A 15,366-nucleotide genomic window follows, 5' to 3' on the forward strand; every position below is an offset into this window, starting at 1 on the left:
ATAAGAAAATACGGAAATGAGTTTACTTGTAAACAATTGTATTTGAAGAATTAGATCATTATGTAAATTCTGCTATACAATCATGTCTGTGAATTTGTCTTATACGCTAAATTCCGAAATTTGTTCTGGAACTTATGGAACACGGACTCGGGAATACTTTTATTACTGCATGTGGCTTTACGTCACGTCCACGAGCTTTTAGATTATCAAAATCAGCAAAGATCCTGATATAAAATATTAGGTAATTTGAAGAAAGAGGAGTTCCGACAGATCTGGGGGTTCATGCAGTTTAGGTAGTTCATGGAGTTGGTTCACATCTTTTGTCTATCGTCATCATGAACATAACGACTCCCTTCAAGTTTAACACCGCCGAAACTGGGTGTTCGGCATAACCACTATATGACTAGTAAAGGACTACTGGTCATCAATACTCTGTCTCCGAGGTAATAATTCACCAGCAACAAGAACTATATCAGAGTCGGAGCTGAGCAGTAGTCAAAAGCACGGAATTGGAAGTTTCATCCTCATCAGAACTTAACAGGTATGTGTCAGAGAAATCTGTGGTAGGCTTTCCAAGTGCATAAGACAATTCATTCACGAACACAAATTCATTCAAAATTAACTTTATTGAAACTCTTTTTAAGTTGATTCATGAGATTTAATTATTGTATCTCTCGCTATACACACCCCAAATTAGAACCTAGAATTAGAACAATCTCATATAACAACACTTGTTTACTTTTAGCTTTAACCCACTGATTATTTTAAAACTGAAAGCCTCGCTGCTGAACGGGACGTTAAACTCAACTCAAACTAAAAAAACTCAATTGAACGCCTTCTTACCTTGTTAGGTAATATTTTGTGCAACGTATAGCTTTCATTCCGGAGCGCTACTCTGGAATTAGGAGTTACATCATTGATGTCTATGTTCTTATCTAAATCAACCACAAACTTTCCTTCTGGATGGACTTTAACTAACACCTTCTTCTTATCCATAGGCTTTACAACTTCTCCCACGTAAGATCCTTGCTCCTGAAGCAACTGGAGCTCCTCTCGTAACATACGCACTGGAAAAGAAAAATTCAATATCCTATTATTTACACTGCCACAGAAATATGCGTAACTAAATGTTGATCATCCGGATGAAGTCTCACCAAATTCACTTACTCTCAATGTAAATCCATGAGATTGAAATTAGTTACAAAAGTATTTTGTGGTTGAAACTGAACAATCATGAGAAGAAATGAAAACAAATGAAAGTCCTAAATTTACATCCCATGGTTATGCTTTCTTAAGCTAAAGAAGATGGATGATTAATGAAAGTGCATGTTTATGTAATAACTGGTGGAAAATGTACAAGAGGAGACCGAGAAAACCCACAGACACCATATTAACCACCATATAATCACATAGTGTAGAATCAAACCGGGAACCGTACGCTCTACTAATGAACCACCGTATCGAAACCCAATACTCGTTTCAATTTATACAGTCTTTCCATCTGAACATGCAAACTTCTTTTGGAAAACCCATTACCAATTCGCAAATATGAGTAATAATAAAAAATTCGTATTATGGAAGGTATTACTAATCTGTACCACTGCTCAAACCTTGCAAGAAAAAAGCTTGTATTTTTTTCAACCCTCACACCGGCCTATTTGCTGAAACGTGTCTTTGGTGCAAGTGGTCCCGCGTTCGATTCCCAATGGGAGAGCACAAAAATTTAATTTCACAATCATTTATTTTCATTAACAGCCCCTTTTGGCATAAAAGACAAAACCGTAGGACGTTAAACTAAAAATTTCATTTTCTTTGTAGCCTGTGTTAGTGAACTGTTAGGCACAAAATATCCCTCTACCTCACCTCAATCTTTCATCAGTCTCATATATATATATACTCTCTCTCTCCTCATTTTTTAAAATTATTTTTTTATTTTTAAACTTCTGGGGCACGGTGGCTCAGTGGTACAGTGATTCCCTCTGGTGCGTGGGTTCCTGTTTCCATCTCAAGTTAAGTAAGTTTGTGGTGGAAACATTGTATCCGTTCCCGGGGTACTCCCACGTCCTCCCACAATCTTATTCCACCCATTATCATCATTCATTTGCCTTAATTATCCGTCTCTCTTAGCCTAAAAGGCATTAACATGGGACGTTAAAATGAAAAATTTAATCTCATTCTTAAATTTTGATCATAATCCAGCTTTCAACAACACTAGTATTCTTACCATTTCTGCCTATGGCAATTTTTTTTATGTATTCCAAGAAAGGAAGAAAGAACTAAGGGAAACGGTTGGGTCATTCGCGTACGTCGTTGCGTGATTTGTGATTTTGCTTTAGGCCCTTATATACAGTATCAAAGTTATGAAAGCCGGCATAAAATATAAATTATTATACGACATAGCAAAGGGCTGATTTTTGTTGCTGACACCTGTAGATATCTTTTAAGTCTCGAACCTATTATTAACTCTGAAGGACCCATTAGCAGTTTGAAAAATTGTTCTTTTAAAGATAATAACTAGCAGTAAGTAGTACATCGCACAGAAAGTGAACAAATACAATGAATACTTGTAGTTTAAAACTCCACATTTATACTTTGTATATAATAATCTTTATTGTGAACTAATTTGGAGGATATTGATTTTATTTTGTGTAATAGACTTATAGAAATGTATTTCGTTTCATTTCTGTATTTTCTTTTATTTTACGTTAATTATTCTGATAACATATTCTCACATACCTTTCCTATATGTCGTGATATGCTCCAGACTACATGTGCAGAAGAAATGAATAAAAATTTGTATGTACTGAGGGGTTTGAGACTTCATATTACGCCTGGGTTCTAGACCCATGGGCTGGGCTTCGTGAGAGAAGTGGGAGGAGCAATATTTGATTCGAAAAGATGGTTGTTTAACGCACAGACCTGCGTTGTGTGTTAATTTTTTTTTTTTTTGTTGTTATTAATTTTTTCCATTCATTTTTTAAACCTTTGTGTAAGTATGTAGAAAGCTAAGAATATGAATAATACAAATATAGTAAATTAGATCAAGTGTGTATTTGATTCAGGATTTTTCCTCTATGCATGTTGCGTTGTAGTATGTTCTATCTGTAATTGCTTAATCCATAACTTCTAATATAGTGGTTTATTGTGATTGCTTGTGGTGAGGTTGGAACAAAAAATTAGTTTTTTTTTTTCTTTTAATTGCATCACAGTTTGTAGAAAAAAAGCATTTGTGTACTGATAGCTTTGTACACATTCAGGTTGACATTAACAAAGCTGTCAATGCACGATTGCTGAACGGATTCCAAGTTCGATTCCCGAGCTTGGTTATCACGTTGGTTTCTCTTGCCATCCGCAGTAATCATTATATGTAAACTAAAAGAGACAGTTAATAACTGCAATTGACTGATAAGAAAAGTGGTGGAATGAACATCCACAAGAAAATGGGAATACCCTGAGAAATAAATGATAATCTCACTTCTGTATTCTGTGAAATAAAGAGGTAGTTTATAACCATATATATTCCCACAGTTTGTATGTATGTTCAAGTATTCTAAAATGAAATGAAATCTTTAGTTTTACATCCCACGGTTATACCGGTTAGGCTAAAAGAAACGGTGATGATGAGAAATGAATGAAATGGTGGAATGAAGAAAGTGGGAGAAAACTGGAGAACCCAGAGAAAACCTACGAGCGCGGCGTTTGTCCACCACAAAGATAACAAGGCGCGAGGTGGGATCGAACCAGGGACCCCAAGCACCGGAGGTAACGCTCTAACACTGAGCCACCGCGCCCCTTTCAAGTATTCTAATCATTACTTATATAGCAATAGTTACACTGAAACATACATCAATCTCAATTTTTAAATCACTATATTTAATGAGAAATTACTCATTTTACATCACAGTTCAAAATCAGACATCTAACTGTCATGGCGATTCTCACAATTATATAAAACATCTCCATGACAACCATTTACATCACTATAGCGACGTACAAACGGAAATATATATATATATATATATATATATATATATATATATATATATATATATAGATCAATCCACAGATATTGCTTACACTATATCTTTCTGTTTTATTGTTCTTCTATTTTATGTGTCAAAATGTTTGGGTAATGGTGCCCTGATTAAGAACTATAAAATACAACGTTATTATTGTAAGTTCACCATTTATTTATGTGACATGTATTCTATAGCGTCCACTAGTAAATATATGAGAAAACCCAAAAGAAAAAAATAATAAAATAAATATTTAATTTCGGGTCCCACGATTATGCCTGCAGGCTAAAGGAGACGGGTTATTATGAAAAGTAGCAAAATGAGAATGTGGAAGAAAATGGCAGGCTCAAGAAACCTACGGACATGATGATGTTCACCTCAAAACTTTCACAGCTTGGGATTGAACCAAAGACGAGCCTACAGGAGATGCAGAAGCTTTTGTCAAATCAACTCTTTCCTTAAAACTAAATAGGACGTCTAATGAATCATAGAAGTTGGGTTCATTTGTTATGTAAGCGCAAAAGACACAAAAAATAATTTATAGCAGCAGGTCTGAAGAAAAAAATTAAATATTTGCATGTTACGTCCCACGCTTATGCCGGCTAGGCTAAAGGAGACGGTGATGATGAGAAATCAGTGAAATGGTGGAATGAAGAACATGGGAGGAAACGGGAGAATGCAAGGAAACCCATACACACCGTGTCTGTCCACCACAAAGTTCACTTGGCGCGACCTGGGACCAAACCAGGGACCCCAAGCACCAGAGGTGAACGCTCTACCACTAAGCCACCGCGGCCTCCCAGGTCTGAAGAAGACTTAAATAATTACGGTATTAATAACTCAACATTACCTTTTGCATTAAGTTCATTTCTTTGTGCTTGAAGCCGCCTAAGATTTTGACTTTTATCAGCCACAACAAGCTGAAGCTCTTCAATCTTCGTAATGTAATATTGCTTAAAGCCTTCGCCTTTCCCGGCCTTCTCATCAACCTCCATCTGTAAACAATTAAAATTAATTAATATTGAGCAAATAAATCAAAACACACTACAATAGTCATTTAGTCATTCTTTCAACTTCAAATAAGCTGATATCGACTGCACGGAATAAATTATAAAAAACAATCTTAGTACTACCTAAAAAAGATGTCCCAAAAATTGCACATTGTAATTAATCTGAATATTTCGAAAAAAAAATGAGTTTAGCTTAATCTGGAACATTCGATTCTTTGAACGCACTTAGATGATTGTCTTTCATACGTATTAACAGAAGTTTAATGTGCCACGGCTATGATAAACATACAAGATTTGTCCATAAAGTAATGAGACTGGCTGCCGCGCGGCGCTTGTCGCCATTAGCGCTCCCCCAGGGATTGTGGTGGGGGGTCTAAGCTAAGCAACGCACTGGATGACAGTTGCGTCCGAGTTCTGACGCAGTGAGGATCACGTGTGGCGTAAAAGCTGTTTTTGAGCTTTTGTCACGGCAGAGAACATGCGAAATGGAACGCATTCGTTGGAGCAGCGCTACGCGATTAAATTTTGCTCTGGACGCCCTTCAATGAGTGGTTTGGACAAAAACGTGGCCAAAGTGACAAATCTTCTGCACTTCGACCATCGTTCGCCCTATGTCTTCAACGGTCTCCCGTCCGTTCTTGAACTGAACCACCGAAAACTTGGGCCCTTGGGGTTATTCCATATCAATTCAACACAGTGATTTAACATCACCATCTCAGATTTTATTGAAATTTGCTGCGTAGATGCCCTCTAGATAGATTAAGAAAAATACCAAATTTCAACTTTATATATCGACCAATATTGAAGATAGGTACGTAAAGTTTGGAAAAAATCTCCAAAATAGCATGTTCGATGTATTTTGAAATTGGAATTGCGGCTCTCCTAATTGTGCTAGAGAACTGGTTGAGGTATCATTTTACAGCATTTTTCATGGCCTGTCCTGCGATGTACAACATCATATAGGCTAATACGGAATTGTGATTTCAAAATCAAAAATCAAAATTTTACTCCAAAAGTTTTCAGAAAGTACATATTTGAAAATTTTGAAAGTAATTTCATGAACAGAAGTACTCTTGTAAAGCACCTGGCAAAGTATGAATTTGGAATGATAAAGGGTTCATTGTTAAAAAAATCAAAACTAACACGTGATTTTTCAAGAATATTCTCTACATATAGTAATAACACAAGAATGATAAGTTTTACAATTTTGTGAATATAAAAATGAACTCTTACTTGAAGAAAGAATATAGATGAGTCCATAGTAAAATTTTTCAATTAGTACTAGGATATGTTTATCATTTGAAGTTTGAAAAAGCCACATTTATTCGGCATACGTAACTTCTTCCAGTGGGAGTTACAGGATTCACTTTTATCAAAACGTCCACTTGTTAGCATCAGCATTTCATGGATATAAGAATGATGGAGATGGCCCAGCCCCAGGTGGATGAAGTAGTAGTTTTTACTTCATCAAGTTCTTCATTTTCCTGTAAAACATGCCCGAGCTAACAATTTCCTTCATAGACAGCGGTGACATAGCCTGATTGAAGTTTACTTGGAGATTTTGACACTTCCTTTTCCCAACCCTGCAAACCATCTGAAAATTTTAATACAATTTGTCCTCGTATTGAATTTGATCCCTCCCTTAGCAGGGGCGGCTTCAGGATTTTAATTTTGAGTAAGCCATTTTTTTCTAATTTTATTTTATTTTTTTTTTTTTTTCAAATATAGGATTTGTTCCTTTGCAGCAAATATTCATTTATTATCTTTCAGACGTTTATATTTTTCAAAATTTTTAGGTAGATCCTGGCCTACCTGCTGAAGCTGTTTCAGTTCGTTTGGTTTGTTTAGTCTTAACGTTCTTATGTAACAGCGAGGTTATGAAGGATTGGACATATTACATAGTGACATATGAACCACTACTCGGTTTCCAGCTGGGAGAAATTTTGTGCACTCATCGAGACCCCTTAATTACAAGGCGAAAATTAGATTCAACTAACACAGATGATCGATATGTGTGAAAACGTCACTATGAAATTCACACAAAACCTGGTTTAAACCAGCCAACCCTGCTGTTGTACCAGTGCTAAATGTATACATTTTACAAACCACGTTTATTTACAGTAGCATTTTTAATTGTGAACTATGTTATTATTTTATTAACGTTTATAAAACTAAAGTTCAAAAGTGTCAGCATTTAACTCAGCTTTAAGTTAAAGGTTTTAGAGTATAAGATAATAAGTATTGCCAGCAGATTACAAGTCTGTATGATATGTTTTAGACCCATTACTCCACCCTTCATATTTATTCCCACAACTAAAACAACATTGCTTACTTAAATTTTTCAGCTAAGTGCAGAGTATTAATGAAAACTGTAGTGTGTTTTATATTTTTTTTAAACAATGAACCCTTTATCATCCCAAATTCATACTTTGCAACAATACTATCTATTCATGGAATTAATTTCAAAATTTTCAAATATGTACTTTCTGAAAATTTTTGAAGTAAAATTTTGATTTTGATTTTGAAAAAACAATTCTCTATTAGTCTATGATGATGTACATCACAGGACAGGCCATGAAAAATGCTGTAAAATGATACCTCAACCAGCTCTCTAGCTTAATTAGGAGAGCCGCAATTTCAATTTCAAAATACATTGAACATACTATTTTGGTCTCTTTTTTTCCAAACTTTACATAGCGCTATCTTCAATCCCGGTCGATACATAAAATTGGAATTTGGTATTTTCCTTAGTCTATATGAACAGTACCTTTGTGCAAAATTTCATGACAATCTGAGATGGTAAGGTAAATTTTGTTTCCAAATTATGTTGATTTGACCTGGAACAACTCCTTGACAAGGCGTCTTTGTAAGCCTCCTTGACAAAGGCAAGCTTCTCGGAAGCAGTTTTTTCCAGGTGAAAGCAAAATTTAATCGCGTAGCGCTGCTCCTGCGAACGCTTCCTTTCTCACATTCTCTGCCGTGACAAAAACTCAAAAAAAAGCTTTTGCGCCACGCGTGATCCTCACTGCGTCAGAGCCCCGATGCGACTGGCCCCCAGTACGTTGCTTAGCTTGCATCCCCCACAACAATCTCCCCCGGGGAGCGCGCTACTGGCGACTGGAACGCCGCGGGGCGACCAGTCTCATTACTTCATAGACAAACTCTGTATGTACACAAGTGAAATTAAATTTCTAGTTTTACGTTGAGCTCCTCTGTTGGCGTGGAGGACCCAAGTTGGATTCCCGACGGGAGCTCATGTGGTTCGAATCCCACGTTAATCAGTAGGTCCCGTCTCATACAGCCTCGCTGCTGAAAGGGACATTAAACTCAAAATCAACTCAACTCTAGTTTTACGTAATATTATTTTGTCCTTTTGGCTGAAATCTTGAGGAAACCCACGAACAAAGTATTGTCTACCACAAACTAGTGTAGCCAGACAGCCATAGTAATCAATGAGGAAAGAGAGCTGAAACGTTCAACATTCCATCCTCATTCTGACAGTCCGTGTGAAACGGGGTAAATTTAAACAGATATGGGCCAAGACTACTGAAAAAATGAAACATTTACAAGAGAAATGGAGTAGTGTAACGTTTTCAGATATTATATCGTTTTGTTGTTATTCATAATGGAGCGTTCAAATTCGAAATTATTCTTTTGCCCCTGGCCTACATGCACACCCAATGTCGTTAACGTACCTGTTTCCTACGGACGCACACCGCGCAATGTCACCTGCTAAGCGCCTACGCTGGCGCAGTTAAAAGCAATTCGTGCTTTTTACTTGCAACATAGCATAGGTCGGTTAGTGCTTTATACGGCATATGTCCTGATGCTATATTTATAACTTAAGTCCTATAGTAAATCTGCACCAAGAGCACCCAGGAATCCTACTTCCCAAGAAATAATTTGTGTGTTAGGAGTGCATTTTCTCATAAAAGAAGTACATAAACCATGAATTCATGTTTGATCCACATCTACGGAAACTAAGTCATTTTAAGTTTGGAAGTATTATTTCTGTGGTTTCCCATAAATTCGTAGGGTAAACTTTACATTGTACGCTCCAGCTGGTAATCTTACGTAGACAAAATAAATTACATTCGATTAATCGTAACAAAATGGGTCCAAACTCCCCGAAGCTTAAACTAACCCGATCTGACTCTACTCTACTTTCCTCACCCTACTATACCTTTTAAAACGGCTCACCTTATCGATGCGCCGCTGGAGCGTGTGTTGTAAAGTTTACCCACTTCATCTACACAAAGTTGAGTACTGCTATATTACACATTGCAAATATTTAGCAAATGCGTACGATAATTAGTGAAAGAATTATCCAATCAGTATTCTTAAACTTAACGTGGACGACTCAAATGTCGAGTTCACTTACTTAACGCTTGCAAATTCATGCTAAGTCAATACCAAGGCAGATACACACAATTCACAATAATTAATTACTTCACTTCACTTTCCTTTCCTTATGTCAGTACTTTTTGTAAACACACATCAAACAACTATAAAAACTTACGCTGCAACCCTACTTTATGGGGCCACAGTTTTGTAAAATTTACGAAGAAATATGAATTTTGATTTCGAAAGACAGAAATGAACGAAACTGTAACATTTCTTCGATCGAAAAAAGGATGGCCCCCTCAACTGAACATTGGTATAAAGCTATAATAAGCAGCATTGTTAAGTCATGATCCGTAATGTCCGAAGTATCCAAAAGGTGTCCGAGTTGTTCAAGGTAGCAGTCTGAAATAATGCACTGGCAATGATGATAGTGTCCATAAGCAGTGTACCGAAATGGCGAACTCACGTGATGTATTCAATTAGAGAAAACTGAACCACACGTATGAAAAGTTAGAAAATAGGATTTCAAAGACATGAAGTGAAGTGAGGTCCCTTCCTGACTAAACGGTTAGCGTATACGCCTGCCTTTGGCGTGGGAAATTCGGGTTTGATTCGTGGTGGACTCATGTGGTTCGAATCCTATATGAAACTATAGATCCACGTCTCCTATAGCCTCACTGCTGAAAGGGATGCTAAGCTGAAAATCAAACCAAATCAATGAAGTGAAGTACTACATGAAGGTATAGTGATCATACGCAACTACAGAAATCTCACAAAACTGCGACAGACAGAAAATCTGATTTTTTCCCCTCACTATTCTCGTTTAGGCATTACTGTTGTATCGCCGGACCACACGAAAACCGAAAAAAAAAAAAAAACTAATTTCTTCCCCAAAATACAAGGTTGTGACCCTAGTTCTCTTGGCAGTGAGCACTGTTCGAAATACAGTGTGGACGTACGGCATAAAAGCTAGTTCATAAACCACGAAGCAACCTATACTAGGTGCCCACTAAAAAAGCAAGAATGCTACATAACCTGGTCCGGAAAGTAGTGTAGCACGGGATCCGAACATAACGAGGAAGTGCGTCCGTAGGAAGCAGGCGCGTCAGCGGCGGTTGGGATACGCATAAACGAGGATAGTGGAAAAACACTTTAGCCCTATATATCATGAAATGCATGGCTTATGTGTTGCACAGCCTTTGGGGAGATGCTAAATGTTATCCAAAAAGTACAAAAATGTACTAAACAAGGTTAGATTAGAGTAGGTTTTGTTGGATGTTGTTGTTCTTTTCTGTAGTTTTGCTTCCACTTGCGATCAACTGTTCGAGTGTTTAGTAGATCATGTCTTTCACACAGTTTCAACACCTGACATTCCTTACTTATGTATAATCAGCGATGCTATTCAACCGGTTCGCTAGAACCGGTTGTTAAAATATTTTGCGTTCGCAGAACCGTTTGTTATAGCGAGTCATAAACTCACTTACACACACAGGCAGCTGGAAGGGAGAGCTTGTTGGATACAAATTTTTCACAGCCAGAAACAAATGACCTGTTCAAAGAGCATTGCTTTGCTTTATGCATATCAGAAGATTAATGGCGTGATGGGGCAACGGTAAGTTTTATTTTATCTTTGCTTTTAGAAACTTTTGTAGCTATAGGCTTAAACATATGATCTCTCAAAACAAGGTATAAACATTTATTCTTAATCTCAAATGCTCAGATATCAAGAATTAGAACTGGTGAGGGTTATTTATATTTCAGACATGTACCTACCACTATCGTCAACTGTCGATCCAATGCTGGATGAAGGTTTTCCAATACTTTGTGATAACCACCCATCTTAGACAATTCGTTTTCAATATTTTCGAGGTGCTACATAATTTCGTCACACCATTTTGTATTAGTATGCTGATATGTCGTTAGTTATCACTTGTGGTATCCAGTAAAAAATCAGGTTTTGTCTACCTTGTATGGTTTGGTTTGTTTCCTAACAGAATCATATCCATCTACCCCGATGGCAGAACTTTCTTTGTCTTTCTGCGATGAGCTTCAGTAAGTCCAAAATTTTCTGCAGCAATTCCAAAATAAAAAATCAAGATGATACTATCATACTTTTATTACAGCGTTACATGGCAACCATTCTGCACAAACGCGGCATATTTTCTGCGATCACATCGCAGATCGCAGCATGTTCTATGGGGCTATCTACCATCTCTCATATATACATATATATGATATACAACCGGTTGCTAAAAATTAGAATAGCACCACTGTGTATAACTCGATAAAACTCAAACACGATATGACACAATCTTGTCATTTATACATCATTTCCACACTGCCATTTCCATAAATCATAACAAGTGTCCTCTCTGCAAAGTGGCCCCTTCTGCCTCCATATATAGTGCCGCTTACCATATCAAAAACAACAAGAAGTATTTTCGTAACTTACTACTCCTCACCTTACTTTCACTCTCTCTTCCTCACAAACCAAAATAAATTCTCCAATTTATATTATAAATTCTCCAGTTAGCCTCTCGTTTATCCTACCCACACGTAAGTCCACAATCTCTCACGTGTCTGATCTCCTCGGACGTCCCCCTGTGCAGAGCCCTGCCCCGACTCGGTTAGATAGTATTAGTTGTTTTGGGTATAAATCTAGCACATGTTGATTTTCATGCACTATAGTTTCTATGCATATGCTGCATTTATATTCAGCTCTCCTAAAGTCAATCTGAACATCAGTATGAGTACACCATGATCTGCGTTTCTTATGTGTGATATTAAAACTTCTACATGAAATATCATCACGTTTGTACGTAATGCAACAGTAAGAACTATCCACGAGCACAAGACATGCAATATGCATTCAAGTACCTCCCCCCCCCCCCCACACACACACATAGTGAAATATAAAGTACAAGGGCACTACAGAGGCGCACATAACGTGCACCGTACTCGAGGATAGTTGAAACTCTTGCACCACGTACAGAATTGGTGGTATGTCATGTACAAGTTTCGGGTTAAGTTTAGAGTTACCCCTCCGCTTTTTATAAAAATCAGGAAAATTTACAGGAGAAATGAGGTAAGAAATGATAATTTGAAGTTTTTATTTGATGTTTAGGAATTTAAGTTCGGCATGAGAGTTATGTTTAATACGAGAAAAGATATGTGGAAGTTAGTACTATTTGCCGGATGCGGAAGCATTCGCGGAAGGTTTCAGCAGCATGGTAGTTGTAAAATATGGCGAATATGGCGAACAGGTGTAATGGATGCTCAAAAATAATGAAGAAAACCTTTTAAATTTTTGTAAAGCCAACGGAGTACTAAAGTTAAGTGAAATGTAATAATTTTTAATACTTTAAGCACTGTTTTTTGTATGTTGCAAAGTCCAAGGGCACCTACAGACTGGAGGGGCAACTCTAAACTTAAGCCCAAGTTTCAGTCGATAAGTAAATGGAAGTCGCTTTGTTACCCCATTTTCAAGTTCCTAGATTCTCAATAAATAATAAGTAAAAAACTGAACTTCGTGAGTCCTCGGGAAATGATGAGGATCTGTTGTATACTATATCCGAACGAAAATCATCTACAACTTGGAAGTTAACAACCAAAGCATAATACAAAATGTGTTCACCGTCGTAACGGTAAATAAGTAGTTTCAAAGAAAGTCAAACGAAGTTTCACATGCGTTGTAAAAAGAAAACCACTAAAATATAAACCAATCAGAATAATGCACTTAAAACTAATTTTACACAATTACCTCGTTACTTTGAGGAGTCATGATTGCTTTTCTTGAAAATTAATAATAATAAACCACACACAAAAAGCTAGTTGGCCACTGTCAATTCTAGCATCGCACGCACCTCGCACGATGACCTTCCACTTCTGCAAGAATAAGAGTTGCCAGGTTCTTTCTAAAGTTCTATCTACATACTGACCGGTCTACAGAGAAGTAAAGCGGCCGGAAATGAGGTGCTACAAATAAACGGTACGATACCTAAATTATATCGAATAAATTGTAAATTGTATTGAGTAAACGGCACTAGTTCTAACGAGGATGAGACGTAAAACTAAATTAGTTCGGCAAATCTAAAACGGTATAAACCTCAAGCAAAGATGCCACCTCTAAACGGCAAAAACCCTTAAATTTATTATGCCGCTACCATCGCTTCCACGTCAAAAAAAAAAAAAAAAAAAAAACGAAACTGAAGAAACAATACGAAGGTACCGAATACCGCCATATCTAAACGATTAATTAATTATGCAGCAGGGGTACAAGAGAGCATTTATTTTAATCACGCTCGACCCTAGTCATAGGAGCTAATACACTGATCTGATTGATTGAAGTTATTCGTTTCTCACTACGTAGCACACATATAGTCAAAACACCAGTTGCAATCGGTTCTCGCGGCCGAGCGTGTTAGCGAACAGGCTAGTAATGAAAATCCCTTTTGGCGTGGGTTCAAACCCACCCAAGGGCTTATTTTTTAAAATTCTCATAACACTTCTGTCATTAAAATAAGATAAAATAATACTCATTTACCTGCGTACGTAATATGTAATGCATAACAACTGATTTACTTACGTTACGAAACAGCTGAGCGAGCGAAGGAAGTTAGAAGCACCGCAGGGCTTCTTTTGTTCCACTTTGACTCCCTGATAATACCACGTGACGTTACGAGTGCAACTTCAATGTAAATCTACCCTCACCAGATTCCTTGTGACCAACTTAAAACAGTTGGCTAGGGTAAGGCGTGAAAATGCTACTAGAGATGAATGGGTTATAACCCACAATACTTCACTGAAATTTTGCTGGATCGTTGAAAAGACACATATTGAATTATATGAGAAACTTTTAAAATATATTTAAAATAAGTACAAGAACAATACTTTATCCAAACCTCACCCAGGATTGAGTGAGTAGTCTATAATCAAGTATGTGCCATTGAATTAGTTTAGAAACAATACCAGGGTTTTAGGTTTTGTTTACTTTCTCAATTTTGCATCCTTAAGCAATGTTGTGGTTACGAAGAACGAAATATACTGTTAAAGTGGAATCCGACCGAACAATGACCGGGACTTAAATTTGATGCAGTTGGGAGGTACAGACCATATGTAAGATCAACGCTCACAGAATACGACCCGTTCCTGAGAGTAATACTCACGCATGTAACTTTTATCGCGCGCTACCCTAGCCAGCTGTTGTCACAAAATTTATATCATGGGGGTCAAGGTGGAACAAACCAATATACCAGGTAAATATTGTGCTAGTGTAATATCAGGAGTATATATGAAAAAACGGTTTCATTAAATTATTATTATTATTATTATTAAGTATGCTGCCTTTCGGCAGGTCCTGGGACTAATGAGGATTTTTTTTTTCAATTTTAGATTTGGACCTAGAAATGTTTCTTCCACTTTTGTCGATCTTCAGCGTCCTCTTTTAACTCCCAATATTTTCTTCTATCTTTCAAATCATCGATAAGCTGTGTTCTTCTTCTTCCTATTCCTCGCTTCCCTTCCATCTTTCCTTCTATGGTGGTATGAAGAAGACAATTTCTTCGCAAGATGTGTCCAATCCAATTGGCCTTTCTACGAAGAATGGTGGCTAGAAGTGTCCTCTTCTCTCCTATCCCTTTCAAAACATCTTCGTTTGTTTCTCTCTCTGTCCATTTTATCTTCTCCATCTTTCTTCTCTAACTTCCGTAATGTCCAAGTCTCTGAACCATACAGTCCAATGCTCCATATATAACACTTGCCCAACTTCTTCTTAAGTCCAATATTGAGCCTGCTAGTTAAGAGTGATCTTTTCTTTTTGAATGCTTCTTTAACTATGGCAATTCTTGACCTGATCTCTTTGGCGCAGTAAGCGTCTCTCGTCAAAATACTTCCCAGAAACTTGAAATTATCGAACTCTTCAAGTTCTCTTTGTTCTACTCTGATCCGTAGGACGTATTTCCACGGGGTATTCTAATGACTTTCGACTTTTCGATGTT

At 37.1% G+C, this 15,366-nt stretch overlaps 1 protein-coding gene across 1 annotated transcript in view; it reads right to left on the reverse strand.

Moving 5' to 3' along the window:
• Positions 1-13,289, reverse strand: part of Rpt6 (26S proteasome regulatory subunit Rpt6) — a 31,109-nt gene extending 17,820 nt beyond the window's left edge. The window contains exons 1-3 of the mRNA XM_081739635.1: positions 13,131-13,289; positions 4,867-5,011; positions 844-1,067 (exon numbers count right to left, since the gene is read on the reverse strand). Of these exons, the coding sequence (XP_081595761.1) occupies positions 844-1,067; positions 4,867-5,011; positions 13,131-13,151 (390 nt within the window). The 5' untranslated portion in view covers positions 13,152-13,289. The remainder of the gene's footprint in view (positions 1-843; positions 1,068-4,866; positions 5,012-13,130) is intronic.
• Positions 13,290-15,366: the final 2,077 nt, after the last annotated feature.

This window comes from Thermobia domestica, chromosome 15, assembly GCF_964235325.1.
Source record: "Thermobia domestica chromosome 15, izTheDome1.hap1.1, whole genome shotgun sequence".
In the NCBI taxonomy this organism is placed as follows: Eukaryota; Metazoa; Arthropoda; class Insecta; order Zygentoma; family Lepismatidae; genus Thermobia; species Thermobia domestica.